The following is a 24,382-nucleotide window of genomic DNA, read 5'->3' on the forward strand; positions in this document are numbered from 1 at the left end:
TTCTTAAGAAAGTGAAATATATGTTCCATATAAAGGTAGTCTCAGAGACTTTGGCTGCAATTGCTTCATCTGTTTTATCTGCTAAACTAGCATACAAAATCAAGTTTTTGCTTTGAACACATGCTTATGTTCTAAATAGATATGTTAAATTATTCCTAGGTAGCAAAGCTCAAATACAGATGACCTTGTATTGGTAATGATTTTGCCATCTAAATAATGTGTCCAAAGATTCCCCTTGAAATTGTATTTTTGGGGGGTTTTTTTTGCATTCTAGCACTCTTCATAAAGAGTTACTCACTTTAGAAGTATAATAAATACGTAATTTACTTCATTAGTAAAAAAGTTTTAAAACGTTTTTTCAAGACTCAGAGGTTTAATTTCCTGATGTTATTATACTAACATAGTGTTTAGAAACAAAAGGAGAGGCAAAGATCATATATCACCTTTATATATAATCTAAATTTAATGGTAAGTATTCCTTGATGATAACTCATGGAGAGGTGGAATATATATTTCTTTCAGAGGTTTAAGGTATTTTGAATATTACCATTGATCATGCTAAGAATAGATACTATTTTGATTGTTACTCTCTGTGTATGCGTGTGAAATTTTACCACACAGCAGCCAAATATCTTGGAGGGGACTGTAAAGCAGTTTTCCACAGGTTAGTCACTTCTCTGATCACAATTCTGCTCCAAATCTAGAAGCAGTAACCTAATATAGTTGTTGCATCCAACAGAGAATTCGGTGATCAAGGTCTTTCCTTGGTACTGCCAGAGACTGTTGGTATAATCTCGACAATGCCTGTAAATATTTCTAGGTTGAGGTTTTTTGGTCTGAAAACAGCGAACAATGTTCATCATTTCTGTAAACCACTTTGAAGTAGTTGGATGACAAATATCCTATATAGTGGTTATAAAATTTTATAACTTATGAACAACCTCCTCCCCGGTTTCATTTTCAAAAGATCTACAGCAAAATGAGAAGTGACGGTATTTTTTAGATTCTTTTTTTGCTATTATCTCTCTGGCAATGGAATTGCCTGCTTCACCTCTAGAGCTTTCCTGTTTGCTGGCATTTATGACACTTGCAGGATTGTAGCCTGCTGTGACATGCTACTTTACATACAGCTACTTTAACATCACAAGCTCTTGTCATAATGCACCTTATTGAACATACGATATCTTGAATGTTGTCTGTCTTTCTTTAGTAAGATGACTTGTTTTATTACAACATGTGTTTCTGGTATAAATTCACTGTCAATATCTGCAACAGTAAGGAAATAGATGCTGTACATGAAGAGTACAAGCAGAAACTGAGAGACCAGGAAGCTTTCCACAGAAAACAGATTCAACAACAGCAGCTCTGTGTTGAAGAGTTAAAGCAGCAGATCCTGAGAGGACAGATCAAAGCAGATCAGGAACTAGAAAATGACCAAGCACTAATCAACCAGCAAATCGAAGAAAGTGAGTACCTGCCTCTTCTCTTCCCTCACTTCCCTTCCATTGCTGCATATTTTCATCCTATCATTGTTTTTGTCCTAGTGATGCTTTATGTTATGGGTGTGATGTTATGTGACTGATGTGTCACTTGAGGTACGCATCACCTGTAAAAATGTAGATAATTTTCACTTGTTTTTGATGAATTTCACTCATTAGGAAAAACAGGTCTGTAACATGAGACAATGGCTCAAACTGAATTTTCTGTGGTTCCTATGTGCATTTTAAACAATGAAAACAAAGAAAACACATCTGAGAAGTACACTGAAATTCAGAGCTAAAATCCCAACCCTGTTAAGGGAATCACCTGTAAAAATGTAGATAATTTTCACTTGTTTTTGATGAATTTCACTCATTAGGAAAAACAGGTCTGTAACATGAGACAATGGCTCAAACTGAATTTTCTGTGGTTCCTATGTGCATTTTAAACAATGAAAACAAAGAAAACACATCTGAGAAGTACACTGAAATTCAGAGCTAAAATCCCAACCCTGTTAAGGGAAGGGAAAATCAGTATTTCCACACACTCACACTGTTTTATAGCATGAAGATATTCTGTGGTAGAAACTGAAGTGTAACAAGATTAAAAATAAGATGTGGGTTTTATTTACCCTAAAGATGATTAATGAGTGATATTGCATTTCCCACTGCTGAATTTGTTTTAAACCAAAACTGAATCAAAAAAGGAGAGACATGCTTTGGTTCAAATAGGAGTTATTTCTAGGAAGTTCTACCATGTATGCAAAAATACTAGAGACTAGATCAGTGGTCAGATTTTGCATGGCAAATAGCTATGTCTGAAGGTAGAGCCACAGCATGTTTTGAGAGGCATTTCTTAGTGTCAGTGGCTCCTGGCCCCCAGAGGTGCTACTTTACATGACAGCAAACATATTCAGCAAGATGCCTTGAAGGGGCTGGGCTGCCCTTTAAAGAGTTTTTAGACTGATTTGGGAACATTTTAGACCTTGAGATGTCTTTGATCACTGAAATAGGATGGTTATAGTGTTCTCTAGTTTGTCTTCCAGTGAATGATTTGATCCACGTTTCTTGATAAGCAAAGGATGCCTATACAAAGGCATTGTTTCCACCTGTCAAAATCTGCTATTTCCTCCTGGGAGAAGAAAACGTCTGTGAATTTTGACAACATCTCAGACCCAAACTTATACAGTCAGCTATCTTTTAATTATGCCAGCCAAAATGAAGAGATTAAAATGAAATTGTTTTGATGGGATATAGCGAAAGAATGTAATATGCAAATAGTACAGAGAACCAGGAGAGTTCCCCTACAATGTCTTTATTTTGTGGCTCTGTAGACTTCTTCAGCAGTTTTCACTGTGTTCTGGCAAAGCTTAGCCAGCCAAATGCAATTCTTCACTCGGCAACCCACCAAAGTTCTTCACCTTTTCTGTGCCCTCTGTGTCTCAGCTCCTGATAGAGGCAAGTTTGTAAGCAGAGATTAATTAGCATCTTAGAGCCTGCAGCTCTAAGGGAATTTCTTACCTGCCAAATATTCTGCTTGCTGAAAACATGCTAAAGGGGAGACGTCTGGAAATAGAGTTGAGGAAAAAAAAGCTTTGTATGTGAAAGTTAAAATGGTTTTAAGAAAAATTAACTAAAATAATTACTAAAATGCTTCCCTTTTATCCCTAGAGTAACCATAGAGCTAGAATTCCTGCTTCTGTGCATGTGCTCTATGCAGAGCTGCCAACACAAACAGAACAGGAGACTCATTGTGGTAGGGATCACTAATGAAGTATGTTTAACAAGATCAATAGTCACCAAGCAAGTGATGCTGTCTGTGCCTATGCATTAATGATTTCTTACATTAGGGAAACTTCCAGAGCCCCAAATTCCTCTCTTGCAACTCAGGTGTGCAGAGCTGCAGGTAGCCCTCGTTCATCACATCAGATTTAAATACTTCTGAATTCCTACACTCCTGAATAAGCAATGAAACCTTGCTTATTCAGTAAAGGACTGCACATGGAATGTGAGCCCGGACAAAAAAATGGTGCTGCTAGTAAGACAGCAGTGCTTTGGAAAGTGTTCGTTCTTTGAGAAATGCTCCACTTGTAAGAGAACCTGACCTGAGATTTTTGCATTGCTTGTTCAGCAATGGATATTTTTTTGTTTGCTTTGTCAGCTGAATATAGCTGCATAAAAACTCTGCTTCATTAAGAGAACATGCCCAAGCCATCAGATACAACCTGGTAGTGGTGATCTCAGTAGTCCCTTCTTTTGATTGTTACAGTTCATCACAGCTTAGATGAAGCTGGTATGCTCTGAAAAACCTCTAAGCACATCCATCCCCTGCATGGAATAAAGTAGTCTTCAATCCAAGGTTCCAAACAAATCAACCTAGTGTTTTGGTTTCTACTGCTTCCACACTGACTGCAAAGACCAGGTTCTGAATATTTAGAGAAGACTAAGTAGACTAAGTGTGCAAGCAGAAGTAACATTTTATTATTGAATTAAGTTAATCAATTTGTGAACATATTTAGCATTTATGAACTATGGGAGTCATTAACAAAAGCAGAGAAGCTAGCTTTTGTGGCATAGAGTGGTGATTTTGTGAAAAATATGCATTGACTGGTGGTATGAGCTTCTGGTTTTTTGAATTTTGTTTGCCACAGTAGCTAAAGGTTGTGTTTGCTTCACATGTGTCCTTGCCATGACAGTATTTATTTCGTATACATCAATCTAGGTGATCTGTAAGGTTCCTTCCAGTCCAAACCATTCTGTGATTCTGTAATTCTGTGATTACATGCTAAAGTGCTCATGTACAGGATGTGTGGGCTCCCATCAGGCTGTTTTGGCAAGTGCTTGTTGGGACAGCCACAGTTGCAACAGGTAGTAAATTTGTGGTTGTAGCTCTACCTCAGTCAGGTGCCACACAGGGTCTGTGTTGCTTGGGAAGTTTTCATCTGATGCATTTTGTCAGAACTCTCTGGCAGGTACCTAAACAATTACATCCTTGTAGCCTTGACTTCAACTCACTTGGAAGGTTGCATACCTGTCCACAGGACTGGTGACTGTCAGCTGTCATGAAAATGAGACCCATCCAAAGTGGAGCACAGGGAGGTCTAGCCTCCAGGCTTGCTCAAATTGCCACCAGTAAGCATGAGCACAAAAAATGCCTATGCTAAACAAAGTCCATTAGTATGACTCTGGACTCCCTAATTTTCAGCATGCCTAGGTAAGTGAGAGAAAAAAGTTTGCAGGTGAGGGTTTTTTCAGTTTGGTCAAGTTAAGGAGCAAAAGGTAGGAGCAAAGGACACAAAGAGAAACGTTTGGTTTAGAATACTTGTAAAACACTCAAATGCAATGATGAGAAGTCAGTAACATTTTAAGATTGCACAAGTGCTTATTTTTTCATTCAAAATGTAGGAATCTATTAGCCAAAGACTCATTAGTGTGCATGTGAAATTCTGTTTGCTGCATTTAACACAGAAGTAAATGCTGAGCTCTGTTTAGCTCTGTGAAGCTTCCTCTTCGAGTTCCCTTGTTAACTCTGCTCCCAGTGCACATACATTCATTCCCTAAGTAACACATACAAAGTTTTAACATGTGACCTGAGAATACTTAAGGCAGAAGTAGTAGCAAATTTCATAGTAAAAAGCTAATGAAGTCATTCTTCACTGTGTGAATATATATCCTGTCTGAAAAGTGCACAGAATTGAACTCAGATCTTTTCATGCTTCCACTGTATTTTAACAACAAAATTGAGGTGTTTTGAGTATAATCTTTGAGAAATTGAAATGTGTTCTACTCTTTGCTTACAAACAAGGTTTTATCCACCTATGTCTTTATCTGTATTGGCCAAGCTCCTTCTTGTATCCTGCAGTTGTTACCTGAGTCCTTACCCCAATGGAGAGGCTTTCAGTTATCAGTGAAGTAGAACAGTGATACATTTCTCTTTAAATTGTTTGTCAAGCCTCCACTCCACATGCATAGAAATTCTGTTCTCAAATGAGCTCTTGAGGCTGCTTAAATTGAGAAACAAGATAGTAATGAACAATGGTTTTCCTGTGGTTTTTACTTTCTTTCAATGCCTGTTTTGTTTACAGACCAGCAGTGGCTTATAAATGAGAATAAACATCTGGCTGCCCTTCAGCAACAACAGAGGGAGTTTGCAGTGCAAACAGAGCCTGCGCTGTGTGAAGAGGCTGAGGTGCAGAGTACCACTGGGCTGGAGGTCTGCCTTTCCCTGTTACAGCAGAACAAGAAGAGACTGGTACAACTGGAGCTCTTGCGCAGACACTCCTTAAAAAGGGCTGAAAGAAACATAAGGCGGAAAAAGGTCAAATTCCAGCTGGAAAGTATAGTCAAGAAGCAGAAGTTATTGGAAGCAAAGCAAAACCTAGAGCAGCTGGAAGCTAGCTGCTGGCCCAGTGAAGTGTGTGTGAAACAATCCCACATCCTAAATGAAAATATTGCTGGACAGTCCTCTTTGGATCACCAGTTGCGAAAGAAACAGAAGTCATTGAGTTCGAGTTCCTTGCAGCACTGGCAGCATTCATTCTGTAACCCACATCTGCCCCCGGTACACAGGTAAGTTAACATCTGCCAATTCCTCTGCACTTTCAAAAGTAATGTAAATTCAAGGTATTTTCAGTGGCCACCTATAATCCTGAATGCCTTTCAATGTGTTGAAACAGTCCCAAAACCTGCAATATCAGCAAACCTAGTATATTGTGCATGACACTGGAGCTATTTGTCCTTTTCCCTTGGGTTTGTACAGTGCATTCCCTAATTACCATTTTGACATGGTCTTTATCACTCTTTTACATTCCTCTCTCAAGCCTTTCTGCACTTTTTACTATTTTGAGAACGCTTACCTGAACTGGCTTAACTCTTGTTATTTATTGCCTTGTTCAGAATGTTGGCAAATACTAATTTCTGCATAATTTTATCTTGATTAGGGTCAGATTCTTCCTTTGGAATATTGGTATCTTTGGGGTAGTTATGGATTAGACTTTTACACTGGCCAGCCTTTCTCAAGCTAAATAAACATCTCTATGCAATGCTAAAACCTTGGGGTGCTGAGGTGTCTGTCACAGCATGGTCCTTAGCTATTTCCACAGCAGGAAACAGCTTAACTCTGCTAAATGGGTTTCTGTGACTTAGAACCATCTTTTATTTTTTTATTAATGTCTGTAACTACTTGAGCCTACAGAGACTCAATGCCAAGCTATACCACATAGTATCGAGCTATTCTTTTGCATGCAGAGTATATTTCAGGATAGAATTTGCTTTTGAAAGGCCTTAAGATTGTTGCTTCATGTATCATTACTCTTAACTACAAGACATTTACTGAGGTGAAAGCATTGTTAAGTACATTATTCAAGCAAGGACTGGACTTTATTTATTCTTTATTTCCACAGCTCTTTGTTGAAGAGGGAGGCTGTCTCAAAGTTATCTACCTCACCAAATATTGATCAATACTGTGAAAGCAGTACAACAGGGAGGTTGTCACCTGCAGAATGCCTTTACAGAAGTGGTAAAGACATTTCTGGGAGTGATGACCTTAATGCTGAAAAGGGGATCTCCTTTTCAGTCCAGTGGCAGCTAAGTGAAAAACAAAAACCATCTTCAATTGGAAATAGAAAAGGAGCAGAAAAAGACTCTAATGATTTGTCTGTCATGGCTTATATCAATAAAAATTATCAAAAAATTGAAAAGTTGGATGACAACCCAGGGCAAACTGGATCTCAAAAACAGACCTCTAAAGGCTCCTCTTCTGATCTTTTTAAGAAGAAAGATGAGCCTAAAACCTGTATTACAGGGACAAGAATGACAAAATCAAAGGTGCTAGGAGATTTCAGTCAGCCTGCAAGTAGCAATCTAGAACAAAATAGATCTCAGGTATCCAATAAAAAGACTAGAATGGATATCAATGGAAGAGGCCACAGGTCTTCTCCAGAAAACTTTCCTAAACAGATGAAGAAAACAGTGAATGGAAACTCACCATCAGTGCATCTAAACCAAACAGCCGAGAACTGGAAGAGAGAGCCAAACTCAGCCTTGTCAAGTCATGAGAAATCATCAGTTGAACAGAAAGAATTTTTGATGGCAGCAACATCAGTAGGAAATCTCACTAAGATGAACTCGCTGGCACCACTGTCTTACGTTGAAAAAAAGTGGCACAGTGCTGAGATGCTAAGTGCTGGAGTGTCCAAAACAGCTACAGATGTGCAGGGGAACTGGCAAGAGGATGATGAAAATGAGATTTCTGATACTGACAGTTCCTATTCTGTAGATTCTCTCTCCTGTGCTTATGCAAAAGCTTTCCCAGAGAAACCAAAACAAGAAGATTTTGACAGAAATAAATGTTTTGCCAACCCAGAAGATTCTGAGAGTGATGACAGTCAAATGTCACAAGACTCTCTGGTAGAAAAGGAAAATAAAGCCAAAAAGCAAAATACAAGCCAATATCACAATTTAAAAGCCCACCATGAGCCAGCTAAGCTTTACAAAAGCAGAACTGAGCACCGTATTTCATCTTTGGTGACATCATATGCATCTCGTAAGGGACTGGGAAAGGCTGAAAGAAGCTTTTCTTTGGACAGCTTAGCTGATGGAGAAGAGATGCCACCAGAAGATCTGGTAGAAGAATCCAAATCCAATTCATCTGATGAAATGCCAGCAGAGATTTTCTGGAAATTACAAACTCCTAGATTACCAGCTACAGAGATTGCGGAAGATCATAAGTCTGAGACCTGCCTCAGAGATACAGAAGGGACAAATTATGATCTGAAGGTGGGCAGTTCCTTTTATTTGGACACTAAACCCCTCCCTGCTTCCAGTAATGCTTGCAAGCAGTTGCTGAAGGGGACAGAAGTCTCCTTTGTAGAACAAGAAAGGTGTCTTGATAGAAGACTGTATTACGCAGGTGAAAATCCTTTGCTTACTACGGCTGCTTGGTCTTCCTGTGACTCAAAGGCTGATATCAGCAGCCCCAGAATAACAGCACCTTCTTCCCATGAAAATCTGGAATTTCAAGAAGCTCATCTGTGCTCTTTGAGCAAACCAGAGCTTTGGCTGAAGAAAGATGATCTAAAGCAGTCAGCTGCTGAGGTTTCTTTTGTTTCTGGCTCTAAGCAGATTCACAGCATTACTCACTTACCACATCATATAAATGAGGTAAATTCAGTTTTCTCCTCTGACTTATCAGAGGTGATTTTACCTGAAACAACAACTGCGAACAGAATTTCTGAAAGTGGATCATTAACTAAAAATCTTAAGGGAGGGACAGACTCTAATGAAAATTCTTCCGTGAAGTCTCAAGATGTAATATCCTCATTTGTTAGCTCAGTAGGATCAAGTTCCTCCTTCATTCCTACTTCAGCAAAGTGTGATTATTATGAACATTCAAGGTCACATCGTCCTGAACAAGAACAACTGAATGAATTATCTACTTACAGGTCTCCCACCGAATGCACACAAACATTCAGCTGTTTGGAAAGCGCCTCCATTGCAGACTTCTCATCGCTGGTATGTAGGAAACAGGAAGATTCTCTCCCCACAATTCATCCAGAATTGCCAAAAGATCACATTCTAAAAAAAGCACCTTTTATTTCTGCGTTGCCTGTGCAAATTGTGGAGCAGAGGAATGGCTGTATAGATGCAGATTTTGAAGATCATTTCTTCAGAACTTTTTCAGAAGATGAGCTCAACAATGACTGTAATAACTTGATGACAAAATCAAGTGTGACAGATTCAGGTAGCAGAACTGCATCTGTCAGTGCACTTGGTGCTGAATCTTCTGTGGAATGTTGTCATAATAGGACCTCAACACAAACATCTGCTGTAAAACATCTTCAGTTTGAAAACCATGGAGAGCTTTTTCCAATTCGGAAAATACCAACATGCTGTGATGAAGGTTTCTTTCTGAGTGACTTAATAAATAAGAACCACTCTCCAATAAGCAGTTATGAGTTTCAGATGTTGGCTGGACAAGGAGCAGAATCAGCTGTTACAGAATGTCTCCTCAGGTCTGGGGAGAACAATTCGGAAACTATGCAAGAAACAGATTGTGAACCCATACCTGCAGAAGAAATAACAACAGAGACAGATTTTTCCTCACAGAAGACAACATATCAGTGTCACCCTTTAGTTGTTGCTGCTAGTGAAAGTTATGACCAATCTGCAACACCAATAGAGATGTCTCAGAAAGAGATAATCTGTATGGAAACAAGCATAGACAGCTTGGCAGAGTTTGTGCCAGAGGTGCCTTCATTCAGCGATCATGAAGAACACGAATCAAAGGATGAAGACTTGTCTTTGCTGAATCATTATGAACTCAAACACAAACCTGTTTCAAAGGTTTATTCCCATGAATGTGCTCTAGCAGACAGTCACACAAGTTGCTTATCCCAGCAAATTTCAGAAAATTCTATGCTATGCACTAATAATACAAGAGGTGAAAGCAAAGAACATGATGTCTTGAATGCTCAGGTTGTAGTTCAGAAAGAATTTTCATCCAAATACAAAAACTTAGTGGTAAATGAAGGAAGTTATTTCTTACTGAATGTAAATGGGAAAGACACTGAGTCCTTTCCGGCTGCTGTTTGTGAAAGTATAGATGACTTTCTCCCAGAGTCTAATTCAAGCATATTTTATAAAGCTTCAACAGAAGCTAATGTTTTTCAAAGTGCATCTGAGACCGAAAATTGTGATAAACTATTGGAACACATCACAATAGTGAAAGGAGATTGTGATGCTGCATCTAATCTTGCTGTGGAAGTCAGTGCAACAGAAAGTTGTTCTGATGTATGTTCTGGCTGCCGTTTCACAACATGCTCTTCAAAGTCAACAGGGCAGAAAAACAGGGCGGATAAGACAATTGACATTTCTGTGGAATGTGATGCATCCATTCTCTTGGAAACAGAAACACAGAACAAATCTTTACTTGAATCAAGAAAGGAAAAAGAAGCCTTTTTTGAAAGCGATTGCCCACAGGATATCTTTCTTGTTGAAGGTGATGTAAATTTAGAGTTAGGAAGGGTATTTGAATGCAACACAAATATATCAGCTGCCATATCTCAAGAGGAGAGTCCATACATAAGTAAAGAATCCAAATTTTTAAGACACCTGGAAACTGAAAAAGAAACAGAAGAAACTATGTCTCCTTATCAGAATACAGAGGCAAACACTGATGAAGAAATAATAAAATTAATCAATAGTACAATCGACTTAGAAATAAATGAATCGGAAATTAAATACAAACAAATTGAAAGTTTACCTGATAACCCAGTAGCCAAAGTCCAAAGTGTAACTGAAGACAGGAGTGGAAAGGATCTTAAAGGCATTAGTCTATCTCAGACTCCAAAGAAACCTACTAGTATTTTAGCTTATGAAGTTCAGTGTGACTTTAATACAAATCTGTGCCTGACACATGAAGAGGTGGACAAAGATGAACTGCAGGAAGCCAGCACCAGGGTAGAACATACTCAGGAATCAAAAGCACTCGTGCATGCTGGCAGCCAAGTTGAAACAAGCAGCTTTTGCCAAAAAGAAGTAAGTGAGAAAAGAGAAATAGGTATTTATTCATCAGAGTTTTCTGGTGCTCCCAAAACCACTCCTTCTGTTGTGTGTTCCCACACAACAGATATCACTCAGAATACTTCTGACGTCCTTGATACTTGCAAGGGGCTTTTACAGGTGAACAGAACAACAGAGAATGTTGCTGCAACAGTACTAATGACAAGGAGTCAAGGAAATATTTTAGCAAAACCTGAGAATGAAGGACAAGTAAATTCTAGCAATTTAATTGAGCATTGTGTACCAAACTGTTTGCCCCAGGAAGACAAGGTTAATAAATGTGAAATGACTGAGAGTGAAGAACAAATTGTCATGGCAAATGCTGAGGGGCTGGTTATTATGAGGCAAGAAGACACATGCACAGATGAAAATGTTTTATTTACTGAACAGTCTCCAGCTCTGCATCAGATATATTGTGACAGAGATGACAAAGACAAAATTTTAAATCAATTTAAGATCCCTGAAATGTACTTGACAGCTTCAGAACTAGAACAGAATATGCTGTTAGAAGATGATTCAAGATACCATGATCCTACTGAAATGGGTGAGGATTGTGGTTCAGTGGACTCTGTTAGAGATATAGGAAATGCAGTCGATGCATGTGAATATTCAGTTGATGATAGTGCTGGTATTGACCAATATAGAATTGAACAGAAATTTGCAAGTCTTGAGAGACCTGCACATATGAATTGCTCTATGCGATATCCTCAGCATGGCACTTCAGAAAACTTGAATGTAGATGTTGTTAGAAAAAGTGAATTGGATCCAGTAGACTCCAGAGTTGAGGAGGAGAAAGTGCATTTGATGAAGCTGGTACAAATGACCAAACCACACAGGGAAAAGCAGTTGTTCATAGAAAATACAGAGGAGGTAGAACTGACTGTTTTACAAAACCTCAACGAACTATTCCCGGATGACAGCTGCCAAATGACACATGATGGCAGCAGATTAGACAAAATCTTAAGAGAAAGCCAGTGGGTATCTACCAGCTTTTCTAGAAATAATGAAGACATCAGCAAGCAACAAAATCCACCAGTAACCCTAAAGTCTACAGAAAAAAACCTAGACCTTCAAGAATCCCCATGCCAGTCTGTAAATCACCTTTTATATCTTGGAGTAAGTGATGATTCCCATTTTGTTCAGGATGTTCCCACTGCATTGAAAGGACATATCGAACCATCTAACAGCAGTCTTGGAACTGGACCTATTTTGCCTTACTATGAAACATTCATGGAAAGTGAGGTCGGTGTTGGTACAGTTATAGTCAACAAAATGGGAGAAGACAAACATCTTCTAGACAAAACGCAAAGCAAGAATGTAGCTTTTCTGCAAACCAGGACCATACAGGACAGGCAGGAGGAAGAATCCTTCAAATTTAAAAGTGCACCTGATTATGCCATATCTGCACAACCTATCAATGAGAAACATTCTTTCATTCCCTACAGTGTAGGTGGTCCTGAGTCTGAAACTGTAGTGCTTCAACAAAGGGCCCAAGGAAACCCATTTTCCTTGGAAAAATTAGATTCTTCTGAAGATATAGTTCAGGATGTTAACAATGCTCACGAAGAACACAGTATGGGTTTAATGGTTACTAAACTATTAGAAGACTCTCTTAATTCCATAGAAGATACAGCTCAAGAGGAAAAGGATAATACTGTGCATGATTCACTGTTCTTGGATAATTCAAACCTGCTTTCTTCTTCAGAGAGAGAGGTGATGGAAGATATAGGAGTGGGGAAAATGCGTTCTTTGCTAGAAATCTCCTCCCAAAAAATATTTCATGATATTAATGCAACTCAGAAAGTACTTCACACAGGGAGTTCATCAGTGCATGATGAGAAGGAGAAATTTGTAATCACAAGCTATCCTACAGCAAACAGTAAAATTGAAAATGCCAACTTTCCTGGGGTAGCTGGATATCAGCATGAGCCCAGAGCAAATCAGGAATATCAGACTTCTGAAGCGTGCTGTGTAGACCAATTAGGCAGCACTGTTTCTGAGAATGCTTTAGCCCTTTCAGAAGGCCTGATCAAGTCTCCAAGGGAAAAATCACAGTTTAGTAAAGAGTTCCTAAATTATAATAGGAACTCAGGCACTTCTGAATGTTCTCCTAGTCTTCTGAATTGTCCAGCATCATCTGCAGAAAACTTAATTGCCAGCAGTGGAGACAAAGGTAAAAACGATGCTGATCTCTCTGCAGAAACAAATTACTTTACAAGTGGATCAGTTGATTTAAGTGTATCTGTAACTTTTCCTGATACTTCTCAGAACAAAGATGAAAGGAAAAGTAATTCTGCGGCTGCAGGGGCCACATATGCTCAGAATAATAAACTCTCTGAAAAAGTTGTAGGAACAAATCAAATGGAGAAAATTATTCAAGGTTATTTTCAGAATTGCAACGACATAAAAGAAAATAAAATTAATGAGCACTCAGAACACTACACTAATAGTGTGACTGCATCAGAATTGGGCTTGCTTACTTTCCAGAGCCAAGGACAGATTGGTGGTAATGAGTCCAAGTCTCTTCCATCATGCTCTGCAGAAGACACTGCAACTGATACACCATTTCAAAGCTCCAAGAGCTTCAGTTGTTTACTTGATGACTCAAAAACTCTAGCACTTAGTCAGTTTGAGGACTCTCTTCAGGACACTCGTTTGACTGAGAAAGTGTCCTCCATTTCTGCAGATGTGTGCTCTGTAAAAGAAGATTTTCCCCAAGCATTTGCAAGAGTCAATCACTCATCCTTAAAAACGTTTTCAGAATATTCTGTACCTGCAGATACAGACCATGGTGAAATTGGCACATATGATATTTCACATTCAAATGCATTGAAACATCCTCCATTTGCTGTTTTGCAAATGCAAGATACTCAGTCTGATAAGGCTGTGGTATTTGATAAGCCAATACATGCTTCAGGACGTATTTTACTTTCTCTTGCAAAAGAAAACAGGCATTGTCCAGTGTCAGACACAGACTGTACTTCATATGAAAATTCTCCTGTAGATGGGGAACCTCTATATGGAAATAATCATAAAAAATTTGACAATGATGTGAAAGTTGATCAGCATCATAGCGGTAAAGTTCCACCACAAGAAGCTTGCACAGAACACACAGAGAAAGTATTAAATGATAATTCTCTTTTACTACCATCATTACCTTGCTGGGATACTGGAAAGGCAATTCTTGTTAAAGAGGGACAAATGAGAAAAATAGTAAATAGAAATGAGGAAGAACTGCATTCAAATATTGAGGCTGAACATTTTGCAGTAAAGACAGACCAGAGAAAAATATTAAGTAGAGAACCTGCTGAAAAGCAGACTAATGTATCCTCAAGTTCTGCAAATGAATTAATAGGCTCAGAAGTTACAGTGTTGGAAAATATCTATCCAGGAGATGTTGAAGTGGATCCTGAATACACCTGCAATTCATTTAGTCCATCATATCCCACATACAGCAGAAGCACTGATCCCAGGCAACCGTATCACACAGTCTTGGGTTTTGAAAGAAACCCTGCAGATCTGCAAGATAATTGTCAGCATGTGCCTCTAGGTAAACACGTAGAGCAGGTGCCAGATAGAACAAATTCAGATGATAGAAAAGAGATTTTACTTTGCAAAAATAATCCTGGTTCAAGTGTTGATAGCCCTGATGATGATGCTGATGCAGACAGTTGTTCAACCACGGGAGACACTATAATGAAGAGTAAGACTCTGAAATCAGAAAGGCTGACATTTTCAGTAATGAATAATGAAACTACCTCCATAAAGTTTTTGCCAGAAAACAATTATTTTCCTCCTCAAGAATCCAAATTGGTGCAATTCAGGAGCAAAAGGCCATATTCTACTACACGGAGTACCAAGAACTGTAAACAAAGTGAATGGAGACCTTATTTACAAAGTCACAGAGCATCAGCCCCAGCTATTGCTGCCTTTTCTGATACAGAATATGCTTTGGAAGCTTCATCTAAGGCAGATCCCTTGTTATATTCTGCATCTAAATCACTGCAAGATTTAAATATGAGTGTAGAGCCTCCATCACCAACTGAAGATGATCTTTGTGGAATTGAAAGATTTTCAAAGCAGGAATCAAATAACTTTCTACAGGTTAAATCTAAACCCAGGTTTCAGCAAAGAATGGCACAAACTAAAAAACTTGCAAACTGCAATCCCGAAAATTTACAAAATTTTGCAGCAGGAAACCAAAGCAGCCATTCTATAAAAGACTGTACTACTCAATCTCCATCATCCTTACTGCCCACAGCTCACAGTTCTGTGGGTGCAGAAACAAATGTCTATTCAAAGAGTAGTTCTGTAGCTTTGTGTAGTGAAGGTAAAGGCGAAGAACCTCGATACCAGCCAGAAACAGATTTATTTTTGCAAGACAATAAAGATGCAATGCATTTTAGTTCAAGTGATATCAACCCATATAATCACCCCTGGCAACAAGATGGATCATGCAAGATTGGCTGGAAACAGTATGTTTTTGGAAGTGCAAGTGATGTCTCTTGCAATCAAATTCCTTTAAATATGGAACATTGTAAAGTTATGAGATGTTCCAGTGTAGACAATGGTTTGAATTCTCAAAATTCTCCTTTTCATTCTCATCTCAGTTCATATGCTACAGCAAAGGTTTTATCAAGTACTTTAAGCAGCATTGAAGGTCTTCAGGGATGGGACAGCGTCAGACAAGACTTTCAATCTGCATACTCGAGTGACAGTACCAAGCAGTATAGCACTGTATCCAGTGAAACATTGGAAACTAATTCAGAAAATAATACTGCTGAATTTGAGAATCCTTCTGCACAACCTGGTAACTCTTCAGTGCAGGTTGATGAAATTGTACTGTTATATCCTTCTGAGTCTGAAAGGTCTTCCAAAAAACTACCAGGGATTACATGTGAGCAGGGAACACAAACAGCAGCTACAGGAAGGTGTAAAAGGCAGAGAAGACATCAGAGAAGTTATACAGATGTTTCTGCAAGAAAGGAGGAAACAAACAGGGATTTATTTCATCAACCTTCTTCTTGGGCAAGCATGCAGAACCTGTCCATGCATCTGTCACAGCTTCTTCAGAACACTTCTGAGCTGTTGGGAAACCTCTCCCAACAGAGTATTACAGATAATGAGCAGAGTGCTAAAATCAAACAAAGAGGAACTGAAGATGCTGTAAAGGCTACTAGATCAGATAGCTGCACTCAGACTACAGCAGATGTAGGCACTCAAACTGAGATTTTGGAAGAACATCAAAGCAAACATGAAGAAAAACAAGTGGAGGCAAAAGTGGAAAATGAATTGAGAGCAGCTCAGATAGTAAACATTGATTGGAAAGAAATTGGTGCAGATGCAGTAGAAAATATTCCCAAAAGGAAAGAGGAAAAACTCTCTCTTGAAGAAAGAATACAAGAGCAGACAGGGATGAGAAGTCTTGGCAATCCTGACTTCCATGACAGTCTTGACAGCATTTTGGAAGACTCTTTTATGCATCTGCCTCGCTTACCCAGAACCTCCACTCCTTTCTTACCTTTTCAAAAAACATCATCAAATGCACAGCAGAATGCTGCTTTTGCTAGTACCAGAGTTTCATCTCTCATATCATCTTTGCCGAGTCCAGGGCAAGACGGTTCTTCATGCACTGTAATCAGCAGCTCTACTAATAGCACCTCTCAATCTCCAGCACCTTATGCTCAGGATAAAAGAAGTGTCATTGAAAGAGGGGCTCCAGCAGAAAGAAAGTTTTGTTACAAAAATACCCTGCTAGTTGATAGGGCCTCTTCCCCTATTCTTACTCTTAGTGCTAGTCCCAGCAGCCAAACTGCTTTTAGCAAGCCTATCTGCCCTGTTAAGGAACCTCTTGGATATTGCAGCGTTGCTTCAAGTCCCATTCGCAATCAGAGAAAGCAGAGGGCAGTTCCACAGTCCAGCATGCAACCTCATGTGGACAATTTTTCACAGACAGAAACAGACAGTGAATCAGGTGCTTCTAGAGAACATAAGGGCATAAGAAAGAAATCTGGAAGTTTCTCAAATAAGAAAGCAGCCAAAGAGCTTTTAGGACAGGGTGGTTCAAAAGACCTGGAACAGCTACATGGACTCATGGTTGACACCCACACTACCATTTGTGCAAAACAGTCATATCACTCTAGAGGTGTGTTGGAGGTGTCAGGCCACAGTGAAGTTGTAACAGGTGATGTCAGAGACCATGGTTCACTGGCACGTTCAGTTCATTGTATGTATGTTATGAGGGGAGGAAGAGGTTCTTCAGCTGGAATCAGACATGAAAAATACATTGGGAATTCTGATTCTGCTTTGATTCACAACTCCTCATCTCCAAATGCTGACTTGTTTTTTAATAAAAATATGAGTGCTGCTTGTTCCAGTAAGACAAATGCTGGCATGTCCTCAGAACCTCTCGTAGAAGCATGTTCTCTACAATTTCATGATTTCTTCTGGAACAATGAGAACAGCTGCCCTCCCCCACTCTCTGATGTGAGCGATGTGCAAACCTCCTTCCAAGACGACAATACAGATTCTATCACTGAAAGCGAATGTGACACTGAAATTCCTCTCAACAGAAACACTACCTTTGCAAAGCCATACAGGCCTAGGAGCTACAGTCTCCGTGACTTACCTCTACACAATAAATTTAGCAACTGGTGTGGTGTGAAGGGCAGCCCTCCTTCCTCGTTTCTCGGCTTGAGTGGCAGTGCGACTGATTTACTAAGTCAGGCAGAAACGAAGCCTAGAAGCAGAGGAGCAGCAGAAGTGAAAGGGAAATCCCAGCTTTGTGACAGCAGGAGCAGAGAGATTGAGAGACTTCAGAGAGAGCGTGCTCAGATCATGTCTGGCATTCACCTGGATCTGCATCAGCATCCCCTCACGGTGGAGCTGACTGAAGCCAAACTCAATTACGGCATTGGGGAAACAGATGCTCTGCTGAGAGCCCTTCAGAGTGGAACTGCAGATGACCCGGTGGCGAGTCCAGTGAAGCAGCAACTTTATGAAAGGTAACTTACTTAAAGTAGTATTGTATTAAGCATTTTGAATACACTTCATGCAGCTTCAATAGCCTTCACTGCAGAGCAGTGAATCACTTAGTCACACTGAGTGACGTATATGTGAAGAGATATAATTTTGTATACCGTTAAATGAAGCATTTAAGATAAATTTTTGGGGTTACTTCAGGAAAACAGGGAAAAGTACAGTATTTGGTGCAATTCAAATCTAGTGCCACCCAACTTTTAAAATTTCTAGCAGCCATGAGAGTTATCACATGTACCTGGTGATCATGGGAATGTATTTCATTGATTTATTGCAATGTAAAGATAATTGATACATCCTGTATATGGGAATATCTCATTCATGCTTCTGTGAATAATGCTGCTGTAGGAATAAAAAAACCCCAAATTTGTTAAATTTAAACAAAGAAATTAGGAGGAGCTACATTAGTCTCAATTTGCCTCTTTGCCATTACCAGCAGTAACCAAGACCCTCTTGTGCATTTCCTACTTTTACAAAAGCAATGGAGTTTTAGAATTTCTGCATCATCTCTCAGCACATGGACAGAGGGATTTTAAATGGTATTAGATTCCTATAAATGTTACATTACAAAACTACCTAATACCTAAGTGCTTTAAAAAATGAGAAACTGTAAAAGTATATAAAGGATGCATTTAGTCACTCTTATCACATTTCCCTAATAGACACATGAGAACTATTGAAACTCTGAGGAAGGAAAGAGAAAAAAGACTGCAGAGCTACCAAAGAAGCCGAAGTCTGAGTCCTCAAAAGCATTTGAGTCTGTCTCAGACTCTGGATGCAGGTCAGAGGGATCTAGATCTCCCTAGCAGACGCCGAGAATATCTGCAACAGCTGAGAAGAGATGTGGTGGAAAATACCAGGTAGGGCATTAGAAACTTCTCTTTTGTCCTGGTGTACACTGATGGTGTTCACAATGGGTGCACATTAACGGTTGTTACTGACATCTGTTTCACTCTGATAAGACACAGGAGGGTTTGATTGATTCTCCCAGCATGAATCAAGACTCAAATGAGGTCAAATGGGTGAGTGAGATATTATTGGTCACACAAGGGGGAGAAGGGGTGTTAGAAGAGCTAGAAACAGGAAAGAGGAATGTAAAGAAGATATGAGGTGCAGAAGCAGATACAGTCACCACCAATGGATTCAGCAGTGTTCTTTTCTTTGGTGGTGGGTGCACACAGTCTCTGGACTCTGGTCCTTTTTTATGGGGCTCTGCCAGGGCACTCACTGGTCAGCTCCCCCTGAGTTGCTGGGCCAGCACATAGTGATTCCCAGGGCAGGCACACTAAAGTTTTCTCATTTGTGTCCTGGCAAAGTTGTGGTCCAGGTGCAGCTAGAGATTTACGGTGGACAGTGGAGTGCAGTTATCTCCTGGGAAAGTTGCTGCAGTTTTGCTGGGCCAGCACATAGTGATTCCCAGGGCAGGCACACTAAAGTTTTCTCATTTGTGTCCTGGCAAAGTTGTGGTCCAGGTGCAGCTAGAGATTTACGGTGGACAGTGGAGTGCAGTTATCTCCTGGGAAAGTTGCTGCAGTTGGAAGTTATTTTCTGTGCTTTCAGTCCAGCTATAGCTAGAGGTATAAGTTGCAGTCCAGCTATAGCTCGGGATCCACTTTCCCCTCTAGCTGTAGCTAGAGATATCCTGTCATTTAGTCCTCCTTCAGCTAACTCAGCAAGCTTTGAGGGAAACCAGGCTTCTGCCACACAACATGCTGTAAAAGCCAGGCAAGGTTGAAGCAAACATTTCTTAAAGATCCCTTAAAGCATCTAAGATTTCCATGGCAGAATTCTTCTCAATGTTAACCTTTGAGATAGAAAGTGTTTCAGGAAGAACGTGTGCCTGATTTTAGAAAACATTAATGAAAATCTTGGGTCTACTTTTATTTCGGTCCATAAGAAGTGTCCAATATATTACATGTGTATGATTTATGGGGACAGCCAAGTATTCAGTCTGGACTGATCAGAGACTGATCTGTCTTCTTATTCCTTCACTAACTTAAAAGCCACATATAGTTCAGTTTCATTTTAAATATCAGAAAAATTCTGCAACCCTTCACCATTTAGAATTTCAGTTTCTCATTCCCCAAAGTGACTTTTGTTTCCTTTGAGATCAGGAGACAGTTATTTTCCCAACATCATTATTTTGTATGTGATATGCCAAAGCCATAGATCATATGGAGAGCTGACTTAGAAACCAGTGCAATCACTGCAGTAATCCCAGTGGCAAACTGGACGTGCAAGTTGAGTAATTTTCTAAGGTTAGTGTCCACTCAGCCTTTAGTGAGCAAAAAGAAACTTTTTGGAGGATGTATAGTGGGTTTTAATTGCTTTTCTGGCAAATTTTCCTGTTCCGTATTGCAATATGATTTTCTCACGGTATTTGGTTAGGTACATGATTTCAAGTAATTATGTGTTTCCCTGTACTTGCCTATTCTTACAGAGTTCAAGAACCAAAAAGAAGAAGCATTGAGCATCCTTCAGACATTGAACTGTTGCTCCGAGACTACCAGAGGGCACGAGAGGAAACCAAAACTGAAATTGCACGAGCTAGGGACAAACTTCGGGAGAGAGCAGAACAAGAAAAAAGGCGAATATGGCAAGAAGTATTTTCTCAGTTACAGAAGGTGAGCATTACATTGAAAGTATAAATACTCTTGAAGTATTTTCTTTTTATGTAACTTTTATTTCATCTTTTGGGCTAGCATTGAATAACTGAATTGGTAAAGTAAAATCTTCAGTCTTTACCAACTACATTTGACCAGAAAGTTAAGTCAGGGACTTGAGAAGTAGAGAGAGCAACAAAGAGATGAATATGAAATGAGATTTTTTTAAAACATTTTTTCCCCTTAAAAACATCCTAGCATCACTTTGATAGCCTGGACTCTTGTATGTGAAGAAGAACAACAGCAAAAATTGCATTTTCCCAGACTGCCAAGTTTTACAAGGTGATTCACTCTATGGCTTATATAATCCTAGTCTTTCAAACAAGCCTGCTTATTTAATACTTTCTGTATGGCAACAGTTTTTTTTGTCAGCATTCCTTGATAGAATCTGGTCTTCTTTAGATTATTCCTCTTTCATCTTTCACTGCTGATATCACAGATTTGACTAGCTGCTGTGCACAGGAAGTTCTATGTGGGGTTTTTTTGTAATACTGTGATACCTATTACAGGAAGAAGCAAGGCTGAAGACTCTTGCAAGTACAAGCACTTTATGTACAGACTCCAGCCTCAGCCTCTCCTCTGGCCCAACATCTGGTTACAATAGCAGTAATGCTGCTACGTACACTGCAAGTAACCTCAGCAGCCAGGAAGGGCAGGTGAGAAATCACTGGTCTCTGAGACTGAAGTCTCCTGATGCTTCAACAACAGAGACATAATGTAGGAGCAGAGACATTTATTGAGATGATTTGTGTTCTGTCACAACTATTGAGCAGGACAACTTTGCATCACCAGTACATAGATGGGTGACATGGAGTGGAGGGAAGATTACTGTGTAATTGCAAAGGACAGTGACACTTTTGTTTTCCTGGGATTCTTTTTGTAAGTCACGGATAAAAATCAGTTACTACTGTCAGTAATGTCACTATCTGTCAAGTGTTTTAGAAACAACAAGCCTTTTCTTGTGGTAAACCAGAATGTGATATTCTCAGTGTGCCTTCCTCAATGATACATGCATTGACTCAAGAATTTCCATGTGTGAACATGGACTTGCCTGAAGCTACTTTTGAAGTATCCATCTGTGCTAGCTCCTTACACTTTGGTTGGCTAAATTTCCTGAGTCAAGGTATCACTCCATAAACAGAGGAAAGGCAAAGGTGTTACCTACCTTATGATAAACTCCCAACCTTATAATACAGCAAATTTTTGCACTGTTTATGTAACACAATTTATTTTCCTTGGTTCACACCCAAAGCTCTCACTTCTGCTCTTTGTTAAATCAGGTTTCTTCTGGAAATACTTTGGTTTCAAGAGACACACGAGGTCGTTCAGCTGTTAGAAATAGTCAGCTTTATATTTTAGAGCAACTACAGAAGGATTCCGTATTTGGTAAGTTAAATATATGCCTGCTTATGTTTCAGTTGTAACCCAAAGCCTAATGAGATTTGTCATTTATGCAAATCAAAACTAACTTTGATTCAAGGTGTTTTGAGGATGTATCCCTACCATTACATGACTTCAGAAATACTGTCAACCAGTAGCCAGAGCTTACTTAGAATTTCGTGAAACAGTAAATGGTGATTTGCTCCCCCTGAAATTGATCTTTTGATGTAGTAGCATCAAAGTACAGCATTCTGAGATGACAATGCTTTGAATGAAGGAAGCATGGTGGGGCCTAAAGCTGCAGTGACTATAGAACTGCACATGCAAGTTCTTATTTTTAGTCTCAAGACTTAAGTTGCCTATTCTTCCTTAATTTATTTTCTTACCTGTAGTAATAACCATTAAACTTAAGTAATTTAGAATGTAACTGTGATACACTTACCAATACACAGATTGTCTAGACAAGGGATGTTATGAGTCCTTTGACAGGATCAGATGGATTGAATGCTCCAATGGAGGGTTTAAATCCCACCAATTTAAGAATAGTGGCGGGTTTCTTTTTTAATGATTTTTATTCCCTTGTGGCTTTTTTGTTTCCTGCAGAAGCCAGCAGAATTGAGCCACCTCTTCCTCCTAGTAGCACCAGCTGTAGGTTCACTCATGGATTAACTATTTCTGTCAGCAACTCTTCAACAAAAGGATACCAAGATTTATCCAAACATATCTTGTCCAATGCTACTACTGAGGTAAGTAAATAAGCAGAGTTTTCACTTATTCCTGTATCTCTTTCCGGAAGCTGTAGCAAAAATGTTTGAGTGAAGCTGCTGAAATGGCTCAACTCCCTTAGTATCCAAGAATTCCTATAGTGCAGGTTACATATCCATGTGACAAGATCTGAGGTGTCATTAGAAAGAAAGCACACCAACTTGATAATTCAGATTAGGCAGAATCACTTCATCATTTGGACATATGTGCTCTCCAGCTGCTAGTTTCTTACAATAGGCTGGTTTAGGCAGCAGAGACTACAACTGGTAAGTTTGCCTGTTAGTACTCCCTAAGGATTATCAGCACTGTAAAACTATTTGTGGTAAAGTCAGCTTAGTACTTTGAGTAGAAGATAGTGTAGCGGCATGTAAAATCTGAACACAATTTATGCTTGTTCTACCTGTATGTTTGTCATTGATTTCTAAGGTAATGGCAGCATGCTCTCATAACCTGAGGAACCTCTACACATGCCAGGCAGCAGCTGGGTGGAAGTAAGTTTATGGCAAGTCTTTATAATGAGGCCTTTCTCTGTACCTGGCCCTTCTGTGTGCAAATACCTTTCCTTCATCTTTGACAGATATCAATGTACAGAAAAAGAAGTGCAGGTTTACTACAAAGTATTCCCTTCAGCAACAAGGCATGGGTTTCTGGGAGCAGGAGTGATAGAAAGACCTCTTCCCTATGTATGGGGACTAGTGAGAGATCCTGGCAAAAGGCATCTGTATGACAGATCTATCAACATGGCTCGAATACACAAGAAGGTAACCAGCCACATTCACCTGGGTGAGTATCGACACAAACAACTGACCACCATTATCATTACCACGTACTTTCTCAGTAAGGAAGAAAGTTAGAGGCATTTTATTTCATTTCTTCAGGTGTGAATAAGCAATTTCATTATTTAATATGGGAACTTGAGCTTTGCAAGACTTTTCCAAAGTAAGGATAATATTAAACACATCTTGTTGAAAAGTACAGCTAGAGACAGTTGTTTGAAAGTAAATGAAAGTGAAGATAAATTTGAAGTGGCTTGAAAAAGCATTTTAATGACATATTACAGGCAACAAGTCAAAATAAAATATGCATATGCATTTAATGGGTAGGGGAAAATTGTGACAAGTTAAAGGTGTCAAAGTCTAATTCCTCTTTTTTTGTTGTTTTGGGTGTCTTTTTTTCCCAGTATATTTAGTGACAGATACCTCCCTATGTTATCTAAAGCAACCCCGGGACTTCTGCTGCATTACTGTAGAAGCCAAAGAGGTAAAGTAAACATTCTCTCTGAAGCACAGAGGGGGAGTTATTCTGAACTTGTGGTTCAAGGACAAAGGGGAAAAAGAAGGAAAGTCCATGCTCATATGTCCAAAGTACCAGTGTAACAGAAAGAAAAGCCACACTGATACCACACAGTCAGTTATGTATAAAATCCTCTTGTGAATTACAGTTGTCAACCAAGACCCATTAGGCAGCAACACAAGGGTCACACAGTGTACGTTTATA

General features: G+C 39.3%; 1 protein-coding gene across 1 annotated transcript in view; it reads left to right on the top strand.

The window, feature by feature from the left end:
- Positions 1 to 24,165, top strand: part of STARD9 (StAR-related lipid transfer (START) domain containing 9) — an 89,765-nt gene extending 65,600 nt beyond the window's left edge. Inside the window, exons 22-33 of the mRNA XM_009074938.1 lie at positions 1,276 to 1,466; positions 5,564 to 6,047; positions 6,881 to 13,062; positions 13,105 to 18,043; positions 18,740 to 18,937; positions 20,518 to 20,701; positions 21,250 to 21,396; positions 22,021 to 22,126; positions 22,724 to 22,866; positions 23,312 to 23,376; positions 23,463 to 23,668; positions 24,066 to 24,165. Of these exons, the coding sequence (XP_009073186.1) occupies positions 1,276 to 1,466; positions 5,564 to 6,047; positions 6,881 to 13,062; positions 13,105 to 18,043; positions 18,740 to 18,937; positions 20,518 to 20,701; positions 21,250 to 21,396; positions 22,021 to 22,126; positions 22,724 to 22,866; positions 23,312 to 23,376; positions 23,463 to 23,668; positions 24,066 to 24,154 (12,934 nt within the window). The 3' untranslated portion in view covers positions 24,155 to 24,165. The remainder of the gene's footprint in view (positions 1 to 1,275; positions 1,467 to 5,563; positions 6,048 to 6,880; positions 13,063 to 13,104; positions 18,044 to 18,739; positions 18,938 to 20,517; positions 20,702 to 21,249; positions 21,397 to 22,020; positions 22,127 to 22,723; positions 22,867 to 23,311; positions 23,377 to 23,462; positions 23,669 to 24,065) is intronic.
- Positions 24,166 to 24,382: the final 217 nt, after the last annotated feature.

The sequence above is a fragment of the Acanthisitta chloris genome, unplaced genomic scaffold (assembly GCF_000695815.1).
Source record: "Acanthisitta chloris isolate BGI_N310 unplaced genomic scaffold, ASM69581v1 scaffold18115, whole genome shotgun sequence".
NCBI classification, from domain to species: Eukaryota; Metazoa; Chordata; class Aves; order Passeriformes; family Acanthisittidae; genus Acanthisitta; species Acanthisitta chloris.